This window comes from Lontra canadensis, unplaced genomic scaffold (genome assembly GCF_010015895.1).
Source record: "Lontra canadensis isolate GAN:19392208 unplaced genomic scaffold, GSC_riverotter_1.0 scaffold2, whole genome shotgun sequence".
NCBI lineage: Eukaryota > Metazoa > Chordata > Mammalia > Carnivora > Mustelidae > Lontra > Lontra canadensis.
In genome coordinates this window covers 30,115,526-30,131,073 of record NW_022630996.1, presented here as the reverse complement: position 1 = coordinate 30,131,073, position 15,548 = coordinate 30,115,526, and the positions used below count along the sequence as shown (strand labels likewise).

At 41.4% G+C, this 15,548-nt stretch overlaps 1 protein-coding gene across 3 annotated transcripts in view; it reads right to left on the bottom strand.

Annotated features, from left to right (window-relative positions):
• The window catches only part of DOCK4 (dedicator of cytokinesis 4), a 428,176-nt gene that overhangs the window by 58,029 nt on the left and 354,599 nt on the right, over positions 1–15,548 (bottom strand). For 2 of the 3 annotated variants that reach the window (XM_032871243.1, XM_032871262.1), the window contains exons 31-35: positions 9,617–9,765; positions 7,830–7,915; positions 3,264–3,290; positions 3,023–3,118; positions 2,127–2,187 (exon numbers count right to left, since the gene is read on the bottom strand). In XM_032871243.1, coding sequence (XP_032727134.1) covers positions 2,127–2,187; positions 3,023–3,118; positions 3,264–3,290; positions 7,830–7,915; positions 9,617–9,765 — 419 coding nt within the window. The remainder of the gene's footprint in view (positions 1–2,126; positions 2,188–3,022; positions 3,119–3,263; positions 3,291–7,829; positions 7,916–9,616; positions 9,766–15,548) is intronic. The other variant, XM_032871253.1, reaches the window with a different exon arrangement.

Genomic DNA, 15,548 nt, shown 5'->3' with positions numbered 1-15,548 from the left:
GGGGCTCAGTCGGTTAAGCATCAGCCTTTGGCTCAGGTCATGATCCCAGGGTCCTGGGATCAAGCCCCATGTTGGGCTCTCTGCTCAGTGGGGAGTCTGCTTCTCCCTCTCCCCCAGTGTATGCTCTGTCTCACTCTCTCTCTCAAATAAATAAACAAAATCTTTAAAAAAAAAATGCTAACATTTTCTATAAAGACTGTTCTTGGTCAATGCAAAGCCAAAAGGATAAATTCTTTGTGTCAAGTGAATCCTACTGGGGCCACTGATTTTATTAGGTCTCTGGCTTATTCCTACTGGGGGACTACACATATTTTAGGCAGAGTATTTATTCCATCATCCAGGGAAATGATCTCTTCTGCTACACCAACTGAGGAAATGAACCTGGAGTCTGCATGTACCTGCTTATCTCCATACGGAGGGCACTGTGGAAGAAGATGGAGACAAGGGAAGGAGATTCTTCTGGAAAAAAGTACCGGTTGTCCTTTGAGGTTATTTATGAAACTTTGTGGTCAGCACTGGGGAAAAGCCAGGGTTAAGCTGATGGATTAAGAAGACTAAGAGTGACAGAGCACTGGGTCTTCTGCCCAAACACTGATGCCCAGGTAGGGATAGAGAAGCAGCTTGGGCCGAGGCTCTCGAATGTGGTAAAAGGCTGGCAGCAGCACGCAAGACACTGGGGAAACACACGCAGGAGACTTAAAAGTGGTAATGACGATGCTCAAAGGTTAGACATGAGAGCTCAGATCGAGGTGAGTGGGCTGACCTCAGGGATCTGGTCCGGTGGCCTGAGGTCACTGTTGGGTCTGATGACAAAAATAATGTCAGAAAGTGTACCACAAGATGGGGCCGGATAGAAGACTCTCAGGTCTCACTATTTCTAGTGACTGATTTCGGGGGTGGAGATGTGGGACATGCGTTCACAATGAGGAACAAGCCACGGGTGTGGTAAAGAAGGACAGGGGCATCTACTTGGAGGGGAGCCTGAGTGCAGTGAGGGACACAGACTAGGGAAACTGGTAACAAAGGAGCAGAAGTCCTGTGCTTCGACGAGGGGCTGTGAAGGGAATAAACAGAGCAGACTGGAAAGGCTGAAGCTGGGGAGCGAGGCCAAGACAGATGAGAGTGGGGGCAAAAGACACTTCCGAGGTGCCGGCAAAGAGAGACCCGCAGGGCATGTGAGGGATTCCGACCATCAGAGTCAGGAGAAGAGCGTCTGTACAAGGACTCAGAACAGCTGTGAGGCCTCAGCTATTCTGCAACATACGAAAAAGAAACCTAGGCTCTCACGCATTTAGACCTGAAAGCAGTCACATATTTCTGTATTTCATATCTGACTAAGGGAAACTACCAAGAGCATCAATATACCCGATATTAAAATGTAAAAAAAAAAAAAAATGAATGTCTCTGTGTATGGTCAATTTTTCAGCTCTGCGGTGAGAATACCATCCTATTTAACACTTAGGGATGAGATATTTTAATACAATTGAGTGTTTCAGGATAATCATGGTGTAGCCTGTTTTCCTTACATAATATTTAATTTTACTCCTAAAAAACGTCCTCTTTGGGTGATCAATTAATATGCTTATCTTAGTCATGATGCAATACTTCAGGAGAATGGTATTAGACACTTAATTTGCAAACAAGCTAGAGAGTGAAAATTAGTGTGTTAAACAGAAACTGTCATTTGTTCACCAAAGAAGAGATGACTAATATTCATTAAAATGTAGAATGAATATAAAAACAAGGACAGAAACTGTCTACGCAGAAGTAGAAAGAGCTCTAGTCAGGGACGTTGTGCCTTTTTCTAGGAGAGCCACAAAAGATGCCCGGAGGGTAAAGCGCCACAGGATGGGAGGGGGCATCGCTCTCTGATCTCACAGAGTCACAGGCAGGCCACGCGCTGGGGACCTTCTGAGACGTTCTGGTTGAGCATTTTTGGGGATTTAATTCAACCTGAAGCTCGCTGTGCTTCTTTTGAAAACACTTCCAAGCTCTTCTAAGAAGCATCCAGATAAAAACACATTGTAAACTAAAAACAATCGAAACAGTATTTCTGTGAACAAACAGAATGATTCTGTGAATCAAACGTTAGGATACAAGGAGGAAGAGAGGAATAGTTTACTAACCAGAAGGCTAACTGTGCAGCCAATCTTTTTGCCATCTACCTCTCCCATTTTCATGCAGTCCCTAAAAACAAAAAGCAAGAGTCAGAACTCAGAACTTCCTTCCTAGGGGCTAACAGTTTCTTCCATGGGGGTGGGACTGGGGGAGGGTAGGGGGAAGTATTGTCAGAGACCCAAGGCCATTTGCAAGTTGCCCTTGAGAAGGGGGCTCTGGGGACTAGGGGAGCCGCCCCAGGCTGCAGGGTCTCAAGTGAGACACTCCTGAGCACCATTTCTGCTGCTCCCTCTCAATAGACAGGCTGCCCACCATCCCCCAGAAGGAGGAGTGAAGATGTGTTCTTATACACCTTCTTCCAGAGGAGTGGGAAGTAACTAGAAGCCTGGCCATCAACAACAAGAACGAGGGTTTCATTCTTAAAAGGAAAACACCGCGCATTTAAGGAGATGAGCTGCTTTAACAGTTGAGATAATTTAAAAATCAAAAAATTGCATCTATGAAAGGTAACAGTGTGCACTTCGCATGCCACCTCCCCTTTCATTTTTTTTAACCCCCCTTTCATAAGAAAGCAGCCTGACCATACAATTCTCGTTTACACTGTCTTCCCCCTAAAACTGAAAGATCTCCTGGTGTCAATGGCTGAGTCTAAACACCAAAAAAAATCCCTTTACTCATGGGACTCTGAGAACCTTCTCAATTCACTAAGACTTTGAAAGAACTGTCCACCAAACAAAAGAGAGAAAAAGGGGGAAAAAAATGAACTAAAAACTCCGAACCAGCTAGATAAGTCCAACAAGGTACTGTGGGCTGATGATGAACTCCAGCAAAAAGTTGACTGGATCCTGACTCTGATTTCCCAGCTGGAGCACAACACACCCGAGAAGCAGGGGACTCAGCTTACCTGTAATCTAACAACCTCTCCATCAGACGAGTTACAGTGGCAATTAATGAAACGCCACTTTCCCTCCATGTTTCGCGCTCAATTTTCTTTAATAGACTGGAAAAGAAAGAATGCAGGGCATTTTCAACACTTATTTTTATCAGTCACCATGACAACCATCTTACTTTCATCAGTACCTTAAAATGCCTTAGCAACCACTCCAATATCGCACAAGTAGCACGATTTGCAAACAATGTCTTACCTAGGATAGGGACCAAATAGCGGAATTCTAATCCAGGAAGCATTGACAAAGCAAATTGATTTTCAGATTAACCAAGTCATAAAATACGAACACATGCATATGATCATATTTTCAAACTATACAAGCACCCCAAAGCTCCAAGACATTCTCCCCTAGCTTCTCTCCTACACTAGCAGAGGCGTGAGCCTTACCACAGCAAATAACACCGCGAAGAGGGAAAACAGGAGTACCTCTAAGTTTACTTTGAAATAAGATCTTGCTGTTATTCACATAAAAATGTTTTCCTACCTCTCGGTGGAATGCATCTTCATCCAGGCAATTTTACTGCAATGCAACTGCTAGAGGAAAATCCTTGTACAGACGGTATGACGTTTCGCGTTTTTTCCTTTCCCTTCACATTTGCCCACTCAATACATATTGTACTATCTGTGCACTCACTCAACAGTTTCATTCATTTTGTCATTAATCACAGGAGATTGTCTATGAGGCTGTTAGAGCAGGTTGGTGACAAGTACTGAACCACAACTCCCCTCCTACATTTTCCCTAATCTTAAGCACCTTGGAGCAGAGGCACTATGTAAACACAGAATCACAACAACCAGAATAATTAGGATCTGTTTGACTTTCACTCCTGCCTCTTGGCAAATTAAGCATACACTTGGCAAAGCCTTTATGACTGAACTTTCCCCAAAAGATAAAAGTAAGAACAGAGGCACGGCAATGGGAGCATCCTTCCCTACCCCTCCACATTTAAAGATCCTTTCTGTCTAAAATCGTTTCCTTTTCATCTTGGTTTTGGGATTATCAGAGAAAGAAAACATTTCTCACAAGCACAACCTAAGCCAATCACATATTGTGCTTAAAGGAGAAGTAAACACTAAAGAAAAAAAGCTATTCTGCCCAAACTAACTTGCTTCCCTCCTCCCTCCCTCCCTTCCTTCCTTTCTTCTTTCCTGGTGCTATGTTCTTTCCCAATTTCTCTCCCTACTTCCTCTTGCTGTTGCCTCTCCAGAGCCCAGCCTTCTGCCTTGTCTCCTCATCTGTTGCCTATGTATCCCCAAGCATTCGTTTCCTGGGTTATTCTGAATTGCTTCCTGGATTAAGTGGGGGGAGGGAGGGAAAGAAGTCCTGTACCATGGGATGGAGCTTGCCCTGACTAATCTGCCAGGGATGGTCCCCTCGTTTGTTTTAAGTGAGTTTTCTTTTAAAAACCCTCTGAACAGCACCTGATTCAAGCTTAAATGCCAAACTGGTCTCGAACCAAGTCCTCAAATGCAAATCTGCCTGCCAAAGCAGTGCAGGGTGATGTAGAAATTTCCCCAAGTGACAGCCCACACCTCATATACTTTATAGGCTGAAAAACAAAGAACTCAAGTTAAGTAATAATTCTAAAAATATAGGGAGACTTCTTTTGCAGGCATGAATTTCATTAATTTGCACAGCCTCCTGATACAGTCAGAAATCAGAGCTCCACAAACCCTCTTGTAAGAAGAGGCACAGCTCCGCAGCACCCGCTTAACCTTCAGGAATCCCAGACCCAAATGGCAGGACCAAGTCTAGAACCTGATCCATCTGTTCTCGCAGCCAGGCTTGTTCTTTCTATTGGGAAGCTGGTTCTCCCAGTTTATCTGATACAAACTGAGAAGGGGAGCCTCGCGGCAGAAGAGAAGAGTCTAGCCAACTTCAGGGAGACTATGTTTTTATTTGGCCCGTGTGCCCATGCTGAGTACACGGGGAACTCACCCGAGAACAGTGAAGGGTGATTTCTCACTGCTAGCTGATAGGCAGTGGGCCTCCCTACCAGTGGAGAGAGGGGTAAACCAGAGTCCTAGAGGATGACATAATCCTCAGAAAGCTCTTACCCTGGGAAAGAACATCAACAGGGGCAGGTAGGATCTGAACCTAAATTTGCTTCTCTCTACATCACCACATAGTGGTGGTGAGGCCATCCCTCCTACAGGAAACACCTGTGTCTGTGTGTCCATGCTCTTCTTAATCCAAAGAGAAGAGCCGGACTCCTGAGATACATGGTGTATCCACTGCTCAGCCTCCAAATGAGAATTTAATGTGTGACTGCCAAATAAAGACCTCTGGAATGACCTGGAGTCTTACTTAATTATTTAGAGCAACATATGAGAAAGGAAGGAGAGGGACAGTGGCTCGTCCGGAAAGCACCCTACTGTGTGCTCCCACAGCACAGTCCCTGCGGTGTCCTCAGCCCTAGGACAGCACCTGCCCCAGGGAGGTACTTGGTAAATAAAACCAAACCAAGCAGAGCCAGGGGAAGCCGAATTTAGTTCTGACACTCTATGCTGGAGAGAGCACACTGGTGTCAATGATCTACACTTCCAGCATTATCAAAAATAACAAATCCTGACTCCTACTTACTCAAAAAGATGGAGTATGGGTCCATGAAGACAATGTTGGGGGATGGGGTGGGGAAAGGTGAGCTAGCTCTTAGGAAGGAAACCACTGCACAGATTTCAAGTCTCCTTCTAAGGAGGCTCTTTGGGCAACTCCTACATTTGCAGGAAGGAGGAAGCTACTTTCAGCTTCTGAACAAAACTGAAGAAGTTTTAGATATGAACTACAGAGAACAAATGAGAATCTGTACCATAACGGCATGTGTTCCCAATTCATAATGTGTGCAGTGACTCATTGTGCTTCTACTAATTCATGGTGACTTCTATTGCCAAAGCAGCACTTCATTGTTTCCTGAAACATGGTTGGCTTTTCACTTTCTCTTCTGAACCCAGGTAGTAATGATATTTAATTATCACTTTAGGTTTTATTTAAACCCAATATGCTGGTAGAAAAAGCATAAAAGAAAAATATTTATAGTTACATTTCTAATAATATGTTAAAAATCACAAAAGAAAAATAATCTCCATTGAATGAATCAGGCACCTTAAAACAGTCTTAACTACAGAGGCTTAATATATTAATTACTGGTTTCATGCTAACGTCAAGGTACATCTCCTATTTCAAAGCCTCATTTAGACACAAGCGATCCAAATTGCAAGCTCTAGGCCTTTATTAAAGTAGAGAAGAGACACTATAAAATGATGTATTTATTAATCTTGTGAATTTATTATAAATAATTAATCACAAATCTCCTGAGATTCATTTCACTGAGTGCTTTCTCATTTTACTTCTTTGTTCAAACCAAGGACTGGTAACTGAAATGAGAGCAGTTTTCAAAGGCAATTTATTACCCTGGATGAGGCTTTAATCAGAGTTCTTGCTAAACTCCAGCTGTCATGAAACACAGGCGCTTTGTACACTAGAATGAACGAGGGCTTGGTGAATAATTACTAAAAGTTCCAGTTTAATTGCGGTACCAGAAGAAAATGATTTTGTTCAGGAATCAGTACAAAGAATCTATGTTATCATCACCCACCACCATCCCAAGAAATCTGGGTACCCTTCTTGGCTCTTCCTTTGAATGTAATTTTCTTAAAAGGTTCAGGGATGATTCTGAATCAGGCAAGTTGAAACTTATCAGTCACTAATAATGCTTTCTAAATCTGGATACTAATAATACATCTACTTTTCTAAAGTAACGATCATAAAACAAAGTATACAACTTGGCATTTGGCTATCGATTCTGAAGCATGAATAGCTGGACGTGATGCTTGGGCACACATACAAGGCAGAGCATATTCTGTAACAGAAAGACGTATCGCTGAATGATTTTTGTACTTCTGAAAGAACTGTTAACATTTTCCAGGCATAAGGAGCTAGTCCTGCCTTCAAAAAGAAATACTTTATCAACATACTCGGACTGAAAATGGCTAAGATCCATAGAAAACGGTGGAGAAAACGAATGTTAGAATGAAAACCCTAAAGTACTAAAACACTCTTACATGTCCTCTCTGGCCATCTCACACAGTGATGAGAACTGGGTCTAGCAATTCACCCCAGACTGCGATCACATTCTATTGGAAAGGACCGCCTCAAAGTCCCCTACAGCACTCTGCAGTCGTTCTGGCCTCCATCCAAATCCAAATCACAGAATTCACTAAAAATGACTTGGTTCTGTGATACTCTGGCAAGGAACATTTAGAAAGCAATTAATAATGCTGAGTGACTGATCAGTATCAATGAATCAAATCAAGTACTGAACAACAGAGGCCAGCTCTTAGCTTAGTCAACCCGTCAAGAAATCAGCCAAGGATATCTTGCTTTGGAGAGCAATGCACAAGAACCCAATAATTATGTCATTGTCTCCCCACCCCCCACCCCCCGCCCTGCCGTCTTCCCACTCTTAACCCTACTTAAAATCATTATTTTGCAGCCCTGGCTTTAATTCTTAGGATTGAAAAGATTGAGATTTGTTACGTAACACAAGTGATCTGACCTAATCAGAGATTAAAATGAGGAAAGGGGTCTAACCATCAGCATACTAAGATCCTTCACCAGAGTTAGGCAATTATCCTTTATCTCACATTCCACAAAATACAAAGCACTCCTGTGAGACCCAAGCTGTCTTTGCAGCATTCTGGCGCTTAGCACTGACACCAAATCCTCTGAAGGGAACCGACTGGAGAGACACGCATTACTCACATACTGTTGAAGAGTTCGCGGTACGTTTCATCACCTTTGCCTTCAGACATCAGGCTGTCCAGTTTGTCAATGAGCTTGGCTTCCACCTGAAACATACCCAAATATTACTCCCTTTCCTCTCCTTCACAAGTGGGTTCCCTAGGCAAACTGAAACGTATTTCTATCTGCAAGCAAAAAAAAAATCACAGTAAATTTTGTGAAAGCAACATTATCATAAGCTGTGGTTAATAGCAGACACCCCCCTGGAATTCTAGGCGGCTAATTTAGATGGAGCAATGTGACTTCGAACTCCCAGAGGGGTGTCATCTGCTGCAACCAAAGACTTCTATTTGTTGACTCAAACACAAATGTTTACAGACCAGCTTAAACACTTGAATTTTTTTAAGAGCTATAAAAACTGGCAAGTCCTACTTACTTATTTAAAAAAAAAAAATCACTCAATGTGTAAGAACATTAGCAAAGTAACATACCCACAGACATTAATTTAAATCTTTGATGTGTTTTCTATCTATTTTCTTTCTCAAAACAGTCTGAGGTTGCACTAAATCTTTGCTCCAGTTGAGAACTTGCCTTATCCATGTCCAGATGGTAGATCCATGGAAATATTCTAAGTCAGCAATAAACTACATGAGAGAAAAAGGACATATTTCCTGAAAACCTGCAGTCAAAACATTTATATCTTCAAGAATGTAAATCCCTTGGGCCTTGAATATCAGGAAAGCAGAAATAGCCCTTCATCTGTCTGAGACAGAAAGTGAAACACCCCTGCATGGCCACAGAGAGGTAAGCAACTACAGACTGGGAGAGATACTTGACTTTGTCAAAGGACTAAGCTCAGTTATTCCTTGGAATCAAATTCTAATAAGGCTATGAAGACCAAAGGAAGGAGAATGGATCTCCCCCAGGCAGGTACAATTTTAAAATAGCCTTCCATTCAGTGATTCGCTTTCTTGAAATGAGATATTGATACAGGTGATATGGCATGCTTCCGGCAGGAGGAGGGGTCTGTGGTGGCCTTCACTCACTCGCAGAGTTGATAATCATTCCTAAAATTTGAGAAAGGCTTCATTTGGAGAAGCATGGTTAGGGGAGTGCGGGGAGCAGGTCCTTCACACAAGTGACTGTGTACAGCTCAGTGAGGTGACTACCTGAACAGAAAGAAGGCAACTATCTCCAACTTGAGTGACCTGGCGCAGCAAAAAGCAGCTGATTGCTTATGTAATGTAGTTTTGTAATAAAAACTTCTATTCTTTCCAAAACTGGAGCAGAGCTCTCAGAACCTATGTCAATGAAACGAATAGGCTCATCTAGAAATCTAGATGCAAGAATTTCCACTGCTTTCCTGTTTAAATTAACTATCAGCACTTCGAGCAAAAAGCGATAAAACATACTATGCATCAAATGCTCAAAACCTAGCCATTCACCAAAGGCAATGTGCAGGCCACAGACAGGTCCGTGATTTTAAGAATGGTTAGTCTTCTGATTCCTCTGTGTCATGTCCAACTGGGAACAGATCAAGTCTCTGCCAGCTCTTCAATAGAAACCCTGGAAATCACAGAATTTTTAAGCAGAAGAGGATGTGAGAGCTTCCCCGGAGGCTCAGGGGGAACACAGGACTGGAGAAGTGACCAAGGTCACACGAAGGGGAGAAGGCAGACCAGGCTGGAATCGAAGTCCCTTGAGCGCTCAGTGCTCACTTCCCAACTTGGAGTTGAATCTGGTAGCTCAGAGATGCTCGAGAAGAACTGAAATTCTCCCCAACCGCTCTGAAAAGCTCATCTGCCTACCTGTTTAAAGTTGCCGCTCCGCCTCTGCTCCCAGTCCATCATATCGTGAAAAATAGGAATCATGACATTCCGGAGATCTGCCTGGGGTATCAAGGTCACTTCTAGGAAAGGGCCAATCAAGGCAGGAATAAAATGAAGCTTGTGCTCTCCTAAATTGAATAACACATTTGAGTTTTAGTATATTTAATCTTAGTAGGAGTTCAGAAAATTAATATTATTGAATTTATTTTAAATTCAATTATAGCTGTCTCTCCAGGCAAGAAAGTATTTCTCTAAGCAGATATGGAAACACTAGGTTTTCATATGTTGATTAATATTTCTCCATTTTTTATTTAAAAAATTAAGGATGTACTTTTTCACAGTTTAAGAAAAAGCACTAAGATACCATGAAAAATTATATCGCAAATTAAAAATGACAAATTAAAATTACACTAGAAGTTAAATCATCAGGAATTGGTTATGTACACTACAATACAGTCACACATTAAAATTTATATACAGTCACTAAAGCTGAGGTTAAGGAAGGATAAAAGGCAAATCTTTTCAAGAGAATTAATTGAAAAAGCCAAGGTGTAATACAGTATGGACAGGTACCTCTCTCATTTAAAAAAGAAAAAATACATATAATAGTCAAGAAGATCATATCCCCTAATGTTAACCACGAAGGTTATCTCTGCATGGTAAGAGTAGAGTAGATTTTTATATATGAAAAAAAGTGGTCCCTGCATCATATAATTTTTTTTAAATTTTTTAATTTTTTTAATAAACATATAATGTATTATTAGCCCCAGGGGTACAGATCTGTGAATCGCCAGGTTTACACACTTCACAGCACTCACCATAGCACATCCCCTCCCCAACGTCCATAACCCCATCACCCTCTCCCGACCCCCCTCCATATAAATTTTCTTATGTTTTGAAACATAACATACAGCCTAAATAAAAAACTAAATGGTCAACCAAAAAAAAAAAAAGTATGTAACAATTTTCTAAAAAGATTGCACTATAACAACAGTGAACTCAAAATGGCGTATTACCAAAGTACACAAAGCATGATACCGATACTTGAAAAGGAAGGTAGAAGGCAGGAGGGACACCAGTGATCTCACCTAGCCAATGAGCATTGAGTTCAGTCCATTACACTAATGGTCTATGTTAAATCTCAGAGTCTTACTTTGATAATAAGAACACCGCATACAATGGAAAACACATTATTTCTCAAGTGCTAACCTTGAGCATTGTGGCTGAAATCATATGACCCTTAAAGCATTCATTTAAAATCCACAGAACAGGTCGGAAAGCTGGGCACAAGAGCCCTGGGTTCATGAAAGAAGATAGTTTCCCCCTTATTATTCTTTTCTACCTCTCATCTTTTGTAGTAAGGGTCAAATACCCAGAAAATCATGTCATTCAGAGTTACTGGCACATTTTGGAGTTGCATACCTTCACATTAATGATCAATTTCTCTCTTTTGTTTTCTGTACTAGAAGGCATTAGGGTGCTCAGACACATACAACTCCAGGGTGCAAATATACACTTTACATTTATATTGACTTTAGAGGGGCTTTTACTTTTTAACTTACTTTATTTCTTATTTTTTAAAAAGATTTTATTTACTTATTTGAGACACAGAGAAAGAGAGACAGAGAGAGCACAAGGAGGGGCAGAGGGAAAAGCAGACTCCCTGCTGAGCCGAGAGCCCAAGACCCTGAGATCATGACTTGAGCCAAAGGCAGACACTTAACTGACTGAGCCACCCAGGCACCCCTATTTTTTTATTTTTTGAGATAGTGAATGGTGGGGGGCAGAGGGGCAGAGGGAGAGGGACAGCATCGTAAGCAGACTCTGTGCTGAGCATCCGGACACAGGACTTGATCTCATGACCCTGAGGTTGTGACCTGAGTCGAAATCAAGAGTCAGATGCTTAAGTGACTGAGCCACCTAGGCACCCCTAGGGGGGCTTTTATTTTTTTTATTTTTTATTTTTTTTTTTAAAGATTTTATTTATTTATTTATTTGACAGACAGAGATTACAAGTAGGCAGAGAGGCAGGCAGAGAGAGAGGAGGAAGCAGGCTCCCTGCTGAGCAGAGAGCCCGATGCGGGGCTCGATCCCAGGACCCTGGGATCATGACCCGAGCCGAAGGCAGCAGCTTTAACCCACTGAGCCACCCAGGTGCCCCGAGGGGCTTTTAAAAGAAAGAATAGGAAAGGAAAAATTTGGAAACTGGAAAAAAATAATGGATGAGATTAGAGAGAGGGTGTTTGTGAAGTCATTGTTTTGTGACTGAGAGTACCTAGAGACAGTTCAGCCATCTTTAGGATGTGGCCTCCCATTCCTTTTCCTCAGTGCTGTGGGACATAAGCAGGACACAAGTCACAGGCCCCGGCTTATCTGAAAGTCTCTTTCTTTCCGAACTCTGAGGCCACATTGTCTTTTCCTTTCTCTCTGAGGTTTCATTAAAAGTAACCTGTTTCTCACCATCTCTTAATCACTTATCCATACCCATTATGTGTGAGGAATAAACTTGGCTTAGAATTCCTTTTGCTTTCCTACCTTCCTCTGTGGCCCAGGTACAATTTTATCTCTCCCAAGGGACTCCTGAGTTCTCCTCATCTGAGCAAGCACACCTCCTTCTTATTCATCAGAAGAAACTTCCTTATTAATCTAACCTTATGTACTTTCCTCTGAAAGAATGAATCCTTTCAAGATGGACAAACCCGCTGTGGCAGAATATAGAGAAACATCAATCCACAGTTCTTCTCCCTGTATCTCCGCAATCCTCCCGACACACACATTTCAAGCAGGGAGCTAGCAACCAGCTTTGGCGATTGCTTTCCTTGGTTATTTTTGTCAGGGCAGAAAGCAGAAGCAACTTGAACTCAATCACTCTTCCTGTCATTTGTAAAACCCTAACCCACTCAATGCTTATTCAAGAGATCCTGACAAGAAAGAGGAAGAGAGAAATGGGGGGAAGGAGACTTCTGTCCCAGCCTGAGATGAGCAAGCCTTATACCCGGTCTGTGAGCCTGCCCCTAGGGGAGGGCTGCAGGTCTCTGAGGCTGAGTCTACCACAGACGCTGTACCCTCTGCAGAACCATGCACTGAAGGCGCCAGGAACACAGGACAAAGGTCACCTTGACATGAGACCAATAACCAGGAGGGCCTCCCCACAGTTTCGAGATTATGTAAGACACCAAATCTGTGCATAGCTTTTAGGTATGTGTGGGGAAGAGGTAAAAGAAGTGGCAAGAAAGACAAAATAAAATGGAACTTCCTGCCAGCCCAAGTAGTCCTCCTTGCCTGTTGAAATGAGACTCAGAGCTGCTACATTATTACCTTCATTTTTAATCTTTCTTGAGCCTGGCATCCTTTGGCCTCTCTGAAGAAGATCACTAGCAGGTACTTATTTATCATTGTTTCCCTGAGTATTTTTTAATTCCTTTGTAAAAAGAAAAAAAATCCTATTTATAGGCATTTTACAACCTGATTTTTTTCTTTTAAAAAGATTTTAATGTGTATTATTTGGGGCCAGATAAGGACTAAATTTATCCTGAGTAACGTACAGAATTGTTGAATCATTATGTTGTCTACTTGAAGCTGAAAGAACACTGTATGTTCATTATAGCTCAATAAAACATTTTTTTTTTACTATGAAAAATCTTACAGGTGCAAAATTATAAAGAACACTAAAACAGATCCCCACATACCCATCATCTAGCTTCAACAATTAGCAACATTTTTGCCAATCTTGTTTTACCTATCACTCCAAAGATTTTTCTCTCCCCTAGGGTACTTGAATCCAAGTCTGAGACTTCATATCATTCTACTTGTACACAAATCATCAAGCATCTTTAACAGGTGGGAATGAATGAATATATATATAACATATATATGTAATAAAGGCATTGTGATTATATATGTGTGTATATATATATATTATACATATATAATCACAGTGCCTTTATTACCTCTAACAATGGCACACAATAATTCCTCAATCTAAAGCTCAGCCTATATTAAAATTTCCCGGGGCACCTGGGTGGCTCAGTGGGTTAAAGCCTCTGCCTTCGGCTCAGGTCATGATCTCAGGGTCCTGGGATTGAGCCCTGCATCGGGCTCTCTGCTCAGTGGGGAGCCTGCTTTCCCCTCTCTCTGTCTGCCTCTCTACCTACTTGTGATCTCTGTCTGTCAAATAAATAAATAAAATCTTAAAAAAAAAATTTTCCCTGATTGTCCTAAAACATGTTATTTACAGTTGGTTTCTTTCCATCATAATCCAGACAAAGTCCATTTACTACATTTTACAGCCCAATTTTCTACTGACAGTAGACAGACCACACCTACTTTTAAATCACTGTACAGGAAAGCATGAAGATAGCCTTATTTGCTGAAAACATAGTTTGGCAACACAGAACCTGTGTAAACCTGAACAGGATCTCGCCATGTAAAATTTAATTCCTCCCTGATCAGCAAAGCAAAATTGGGAGCTATGTATGACAACAGCAAAATAAACTTTACTTAAATGATTTCTTTTTAAACCGAAGATTTAGTATACTTTCCCCATCCCTAATTGTCAGCCACATGGTCTTGTTTTGAAGCATTTAGGGCATCTGCTACTTGGGCTGTTGGAGTTTTATATTTATGGGCACAGAACAGCCTGTTAGGGAAGTATTGATTTTTTTACGGCAGTTACAAGACGCTGTGTTTGCAAATGTGGAAAAAAGGGCCCACTTTATATTTAGTAAGAATGTTGGTTCCACTAAAAATAGCAAGAAAAATCTTAACCTTGAAGCACAATGAATGCCGAAGCTGGGACACAGTAGTCAAGACTAGTCTCTTTCTTTGTAGACTATTTTGTAAGCATCATACTAATGTATGGAATTTGTATGCCTTCCCCCTTCTCTTGACAGGGCATTTTTAGTCCTTCTGCTTGGAAATGAAAATACTGAGGAACAACACATTTAAGAAAAGGTATTTACTTTTCACTACTTGGTCTTTACTCTTCAAAAGTAAATTATTTTATCAAAACCACAAGGAAATGTCACCTGACACCTGTTAGGATGGCTACTGTCAAAAAAAAAAAAAAAAGAAAAAGAAGAAGAAGAAGAAGAAAGAAAGAAAAAGAAAGAAAGAAAGAAAGAAAGAAAGAAAGAAAGAAAGAAAGAAAGAAAGAAAGAAAGAAAGAAAAAAGTGGGATGCCTGGGTGGCTCAGTCAGTTAAGCATCTGACTCTTGATTTCGGCCCCGGTCATGATCTCAGGATTGTGGGACTGAGTCCTACATCAGGCTCCGTGCTGGGTGCGGAGCCCGCTTAAGATTCTCCTTCTCCCTCTCCTTCTGTTCCACCCTGCCCCACCCCCACCCCACCCCCACCCCACTCATACACGTGTGTGCATGCTCTCTCTCTCTCAAAAAAAAGAGAGAGAGAGAGAGAGAGAAGAACAAGTGTTGGCAAGGACGTGGAGTCTGGAACCCTTATGAACTGTTAATGGGAATGTAAAACGGTGCAGTCACTGTGAACAGAGTATGGCAGTCCTATAATTAATTACTCCATGATCCATTGCTCAATAGTAAATCAAGATAAGATCAATCATGATAAGATTTGAAAATCGTACAGCTCTGTGTTTAAAAGCAGACTCAATTACACGTACCCTTTATTCCTTGTTCTCAACAGAAGGGAAAAACCAACCCTGTTTCAACTTGAAGAATGCAAGAGTTTCCACACTTCTAGGTAAGTACTGATGACCAAAATCCGATTTAAAAATACTGTTCTGTAAAATTTCTGTTTGTGTTTGTGTATTAGACTAACTGGGTATTTTCAAGTGTCAAAAAATGTATTCAGTACTCTGAGTATTATTTCCTCTTTGCAATTTATTTTCTAAAAGTTAGTGTTTTTTGTATCAAACTAAAAACCATGGAGGCTCTTGACT